This window comes from Calliopsis andreniformis, chromosome 4 (assembly GCF_051401765.1).
Source record: "Calliopsis andreniformis isolate RMS-2024a chromosome 4, iyCalAndr_principal, whole genome shotgun sequence".
Taxonomy (NCBI): Eukaryota; Metazoa; Arthropoda; class Insecta; order Hymenoptera; family Andrenidae; genus Calliopsis; species Calliopsis andreniformis.
Window position 1 is genome coordinate 635,961 of NC_135065.1, and position 6,405 is coordinate 642,365.

A 6,405-nucleotide genomic window follows, 5' to 3' on the forward strand; every position below is an offset into this window, starting at 1 on the left:
CTCTGTACTTCATATTACTATTTTTTGACATATCTATAGAGGTGCAGAAAGAAAACAGTACATTTTTGGGAGGTACTAATTCCAAATTTTCGATTTACACTATTAGATTTATAAAATTCTAGTCGATTCACTTAATTTTCTGTTTTAATTACGTGTGAGAATTTTAAATTGTTTAATTGTTTTAGGAAATCACTTAATTGCTGATTTTGCTTAAACTATTGTGAATTTCGAAAAAGTAAAGAGGGAGCACTGCGTAAAGTCGTATAATAAATACTTTTTATACTATATACCTATTTTAACTCTATATTTAGCATTTTTGATTATTGATTTGTGATTTATATACATATATTCAACTTTTGCCTAAAACATTTTTTATTAAAATCAATAGTTATGGCATAATTGGAGTGATTCCAATTATGTGATCTACCCTGTATAAATTTTTAATATATGTATATGGGATTGAATATATTACTTAATAAGTGATGTACATTATGCATTGAAGCTATAGAAAACATATACTTTAACAATTGTTTTATTTAATCGATACGTTAAATATTTTAATGTTGTACATGAATTTTATGTAATACAATTAGAAGCCATAATTAGCTTCCATTAGCATATATTTATAATGTAAAGTCTTTTACACATTAAATTACATATGATAAGTGGCACTTTCATATCATTTGATATTAATGACATTTATAACAATTTCTACTTTTCAATGAGTCATGTTACCTTATATTAATGTCTTATATTTACTAAATAATGGAACACAAAGATGCATAAAATACGTGTTATGATGAAAGGTACAATGGAATATTTACAAACCTCCATATTCTGCTATAAAGTAAAATCTGCATAATATAATGGAACTACTAGATGTTTGTTCTACACAGTAGTTTCTTTGAACTAAAGTTGTTGGCAGTGCTATAAAATCAATGTCTTTAACAGATACTTAGAAATTTAAATAATATTAATCTGACTTTACTGTTTTTTTCTCTTTCTTCTTGATTGGACTTTTCTTGCAGTCTTTATACAGATTGTTCAAGTCAAATGCTGCCTTTATGTTATCCTATAATATCAAATGTTTGTTCGAATATATACATGTGAAAATATAGAAATGAATATAGAAATATTGAAATATAGAATATAGAAATGAATTTATATGTATTGAAAGTTTCATTTTACATACCAATGAGAAAAGGAATTTAACTAATTTTCCTTTGTGATCTGCATATGGACGTCTTTGTATCTCTTTACCTTCCTTAAATAAAATTAAGGTAGGCAGTTGCTTACTAGTACTAGCATCACTAACATGATATTTTACTCCAGCATCTGGATACCTTCCAATATCTACTTTACCAAATTTAAAATTTTCTAAAGCATATCTGGAAATTTGTAGTATGATTAGAGAAAAACATAAATATTTCAGTAAGTAATTGTATATAACACAAGTGCAACTAACTTTGCAGACAGTTCTGAAAATATTGGCGCAAAATTGACACAAGCTGGATTCCATGCTGTATAAAACGCAACTAGCCAAACAATCCTTGTGTCACGCTGTAATTCTTCTTGTAATCCATTTGCTCCACGTAAATAAATGACATTTTCTGGACCTTGATATGTTGGTTCAGGAAATAATAAACCACATACTACAATATAAAATCAAGCAGTAAGTGTCATAGATATATCAATAGTGTATTATTAAATGAATACGTACAAATAAATATAATTGCAAACAATATACCCATACGAATGTCTGCGTAAAACCAAAGAATAAGATTTGCAACTTTGGTATACACAAAACTTGATGATAAATAGTTTATCATAGTAACACTGCCAGTTTTTCTTGTCCGTATCATGATGACTATCATTAGAAAAAATAAGATTTCTGACTCTCTCTGAAATTAAAGAAATGTAATTAATGTAATATGTGTTCTAAAAAAGTAATAACCATTGTAAAATGTGATATATTTTTTTATGTTCAAATTACTTACACCATCCAGTTCACACTCTGCCTGTGCAAATACATAGTTACAAATAATTGGAATACGTTTCGCGATAATATACGAAACACTGAGTAAAATATTTATTACATAATAAGGTTTCACTAAAAGCCTCAAGTCTTTCTTGAAAGGCATCTTTAAGAAACTAATAGGAAGGTTATAAATGCAATGTCGGACAGTCGGACAAGAAATAAGTAATTATTTCTGTGTTGCTGAGATGATTATCAATCAAACCAATGTTATGCAATTTCTATAAATATTTCTTATAATTTAAAAGATTTTATTATTGGTTTATTTTATGACAAAGACGAATGAATGTCTCTGTATCGATTAAGAATTGATTGTGTCAACAAACCCTTCCATGTTTATTCGGCTTCGAAATCGCTATTAAGATTATCGCATATACATACACCCTTAGTATTTAAATTAAATAAGTTTACCATACAATCGAAAGTAAAAGTGTCAAAACTTTACAGTACTTGAGTAATCATCAGCAGTGAAAATAATTTAGTAACCTCATTTGTCAGTAAGTGAGTGTGATATTTGATTCTTTAGTAGACCTCTAGGATGAGTAGACATTAACAACCATTAAAAAGAGTTAATTTAATCAAAACATTTTATATTGGAGATATTAAACACCTGTAAGCATTTTGTTAGTGTAACTAAAAACACGACTACAAAATTTTCAGATATACATATATATGTATTATGTATTGTATACTAAATAGAAAATAAAAGTATATGCATGATGGAAAACAATACAGATATTTAGTAATTTCAAATTCGTAATAATTTATATACTAATTCACGATGTAATTTTCTAATATTAGATAATATAATAATATTAAACGATGATCATAATAATAATAATAATATTAACAACACATCTTTATTACATTACCAATTATTATAATTATTATATAGAAAGTTTTTTCCCTATTTATTATTAGTTAGATAGATAATGTTTAAGCACTAAGCCTACTGAAACTCAGTCAAAAAATGCATGACTGATATAACTTTATTTATAGTTGATTAGCTATGATTGCATAAAACTTTTCCACAAGATAAGATAATATTAAAATTAAGTTTATCATGATTCAATTTATCACTATATTTGGTTTTATCTTCACCTGATCAAAAGACATTTAATGTTTGTGGAAACTATTGAATATTAAAATTTTAATGAAAATTATAAATCTATGTTTATGTTCAATACAATATGATTGCAGAAGCTTCAGAAAGTTCACTGACATCTACAGATATTCAAATGTTTGTGCAACTAAGAAGTCTGATATTAAAACAATACTGTGATCATACATAATATGACATCAAAGATATATCCCCCTCCATAGAAGAAGATATATTCCCCACTTCGTTTGCAAATAAAGATCATTTATATCATAAATCCTCAATATTAATCAGTAGTCTTACAAGATCACTTTAAACATGAAGTTTCTATTAACTGCCTATTTCTTTATAAATATCTATCTATCAATTTGTAAGGAGACTTTTGCTTCCAATAATAGCATTCCTTTAGTTGTTATTACTTGGAATTATCAGGCTGCTACACAGAAAGGTAAATTTTTGTATATACACAATTAATAAGAAGTCTAATTATAATCACATTATGATGGCCTAAATAACTTAAATCTTTATTCAGCATGGGATGTTCTCTACGAACAAAAAAGAAGTGCTTTAGATGCAATAGAAGAAAGTTGTAGTCTTTGTGAGCAGGAGAGATGCAGAACAACTGTAGGATATGGAGGTAGTCCAGATGAATCTGGAGAAACTACATTAGATGCCTTAATCATGGATGGGTACAGCAATTCTTATCTACTTTTTGTGAATAATAATTCATAAGAGAATAATAATTTATAAGCGGATAATTCTTTTTCACAAATATATTTGTTCCAAAATTAAACAATTTTTAATATTATGTCCTTTATTTGGTGATAGAGTTACAATGGATGTAGGTGGTGTAGGTCTTTTACGAAACATCAAAAATGCAATTTCTGTTGCTCGTAAGGTTCTTCACAATACTAAGCACTCTCTACTTGCTGGAGAACTTGCTACAAAGTTTGCTGTAGAAATGGGATTCAAAGAAGAATCTTTACAAACAGAAGAATCTGAGAGAATGTGGCTCGATTGGAAAGCAAATAATTGTCAACCTAATTACTGGAAGGTAAATCATTTAAAAGCCAATTAAAAGACTCTTTTCTGTCTACAGTAACATGCTGGTTTTTTCAGAATGTATTTCCAGATCCAAGAAAAGGTTGCGGTCCATATCATTTAGTGTCTGAACTGAAAAATGATTTAGAAAAACATGAATCTCATGTAACTGAAGACAATCATGATACTATTGGTGTTATCGCAATAGATTCAAATGGTTATATAGCTGCTGGTACATCAACAAACGGTGCTCGAAACAAAATTCCTGGCCGAGTTGGAGACTCTCCGATTGCTGGTGCAGGCGCGTACGCTGATCAAAATGTCGGTGCAGCAGCTGGTACTGGGGAGGGTGATATTATGATGCGTTTTTTACCTAGGTAATATAATCAATCTAAACTATTTTACTTGTTATTTGTTATTAATAATTATACTTTTTTATAGTTTTTTGGCTGTCGAAGAGATGCGTCGAGGAGCTAGTCCAACTGCAGCTGCAACTACGGCAATTCGCAGAATTGCAGAGCACTATCCAACTTTTACTGGTGCAGTGATTGCATTGAATAAAGACGGACAATATGGAGCCGCATGCAATGGCATTACTCGCTTTGCACATTACATCGCTAATCCTTTGCTGGGAAAACCGGAAATGCATTATGTTGACTGCATAGACGTTCATTATTATGTTAATACTGCAAAATAATCAATTAAGCTGACTTCTTCGACATTGTTAATTTTATTGTAATATATGCATTTACTAAAGTAATTATGTAATAACCATAAAAGCTTTCACAAAAAATTATTGCATTATTATTATTTTAATAAATTTGCATTTTTACAATTGACAGTTTTATAATAATAATAATACATCGTATCATAACATGATCCTTAATTATCATTCCAAAAACACTCTTCATAGCACTAAAAGAATTAAACTTCTATATATCTATACACAGGGTATCTCACGGTAAGTACCGTTTATATATGGGGTATAAACAATATTGTTTAACATTTATAAGGTATTGTTTAATATTTATAATGTGGTAATATTTTAAAAGATGCTGTAGAAGCTCAATGAGACAACAGCGGTAAAGAAGGGACCCTGAAGAGATCATGATCAGTTCTGGCGAGGGAAGTAACGTTCCCTGAACTCTGCACTTTGGATCCGACTGGTTCAAGCCCAACACTGACAAGGATCTTCCCGGCTACCGGGCAAACACGTCGATATCTCGATACCGTGATATCTCGATGATATAGTCCCGTGACTATAGAGTCACGATATCGAGATAGTCTATATAATCATAGTCTGCTTCTATAAGCACAGTTTATACTAGTGGTCCATTCCGAGTCGGCTCCTTTCATTTTGGTATCGTCGCATGTCATTGGAATAGCCACGTTGCTGATTATATGTTACAGGAAATTTTGAAATACTTCAACAATAAAATATATTTCAATAGCAGTAACTATAAAACTATTGATACGAAAGATATAAAATTCATAAAAATATTTTTGAATATGAAGAGAATAATTACTGTATGGGTCATTCCACGCGAAATCGGGCACGTTTCGGAGCAAGTTCTTGTAATTTGCTCAAATTTGAATATGTTGTAGTCTTTAACGATATTTAAACGTACCCCAAAGGATTTTTCAAAATTTTGAAAATTGTTGATTTTACAGCTGTTTGAAGTTAAGTGCTACCTTTTTTTTAAAAAATTATAGCTATTGAACTAGTAAGCGGATGGAGATGAGCTTTACGGTGCTTATAGAGAAAACATTGAAGTTTGTAAAAAAAATTATTTCATTTAAAAAAACTTGTTTTTTAATCATCTTTTTTGCAATTATTTTAAACAAATGCAGGTTTTTAAGATGATGCGCGATTTTAAAAATCTGAAAAAAAAGGAGAATATAGTTTGATCCTTCCCCTTGATGGACAAACTTTCAAAAAGATGGACATTTTAAAATTGGCCCTGTGAAAATTGCCGAAAGTTGACGCTGCGTCGAGTCGCACTGCTGTGGCGGGCGCGTCGTCGCTAGCAGCCTACTCGACTCCAGCGGGCGAACGTGCGTTATTATTTGGAATCAAGGCGACTTCACTCAACATTACTCTACATTATCTCCGAGCATTTGCAAGGTTCAATGCAATCAATAAATATTGGTAACTCAATCTTCGTCTTATTCTTGAAAACATAAATATAATCTCTTATATCCTAGCTTTCATTTCGAAGATTTTGGTATT

General features: G+C 30.0%; 2 protein-coding genes across 4 annotated transcripts; one reads left to right on the forward strand and one right to left on the reverse strand.

Moving 5' to 3' along the window:
- Positions 1 to 595: 595 nt before the first annotated feature.
- LOC143177846 (thioredoxin-related transmembrane protein 2 homolog) lies at positions 596 to 2,152 on the reverse strand. Of its 2 annotated transcripts, none has more exons than XM_076376096.1 (5): positions 1,998 to 2,152; positions 1,748 to 1,901; positions 1,466 to 1,652; positions 1,193 to 1,388; positions 596 to 1,072 (listed from the first exon to the last, which is right to left on the reverse strand). In XM_076376096.1, exons 1-5 carry the CDS (start codon positions 2,139 to 2,141, stop codon positions 974 to 976), a joined length of 780 nt encoding a protein of 259 aa, XP_076232211.1. In that variant the 5' UTR covers positions 2,142 to 2,152; the 3' UTR covers positions 596 to 973. The 2 variants fall into 2 exon arrangements, with proteins under 2 accessions (XP_076232211.1, XP_076232210.1); XM_076376095.1 differs by having other exon boundaries at positions 1,721 to 1,901.
- Positions 2,153 to 2,454: 302 nt separating this feature from the next.
- On the forward strand, positions 2,455 to 5,004 carry LOC143177845 (N(4)-(Beta-N-acetylglucosaminyl)-L-asparaginase-like). 2 transcript variants are annotated; one of them, XM_076376093.1, is made up of 6 exons: positions 2,455 to 2,536; positions 3,236 to 3,582; positions 3,667 to 3,823; positions 3,963 to 4,188; positions 4,254 to 4,552; positions 4,617 to 5,004. In XM_076376093.1, exons 2-6 carry the CDS (start codon positions 3,453 to 3,455, stop codon positions 4,870 to 4,872), a joined length of 1,068 nt encoding a protein of 355 aa, XP_076232208.1. In that variant the 5' UTR covers positions 2,455 to 2,536; positions 3,236 to 3,452; the 3' UTR covers positions 4,873 to 5,004. The 2 variants fall into 2 exon arrangements, with proteins under 2 accessions (XP_076232208.1, XP_076232209.1); XM_076376094.1 differs by having other exon boundaries at positions 2,498 to 2,532.
- Positions 5,005 to 6,405: the final 1,401 nt, after the last annotated feature.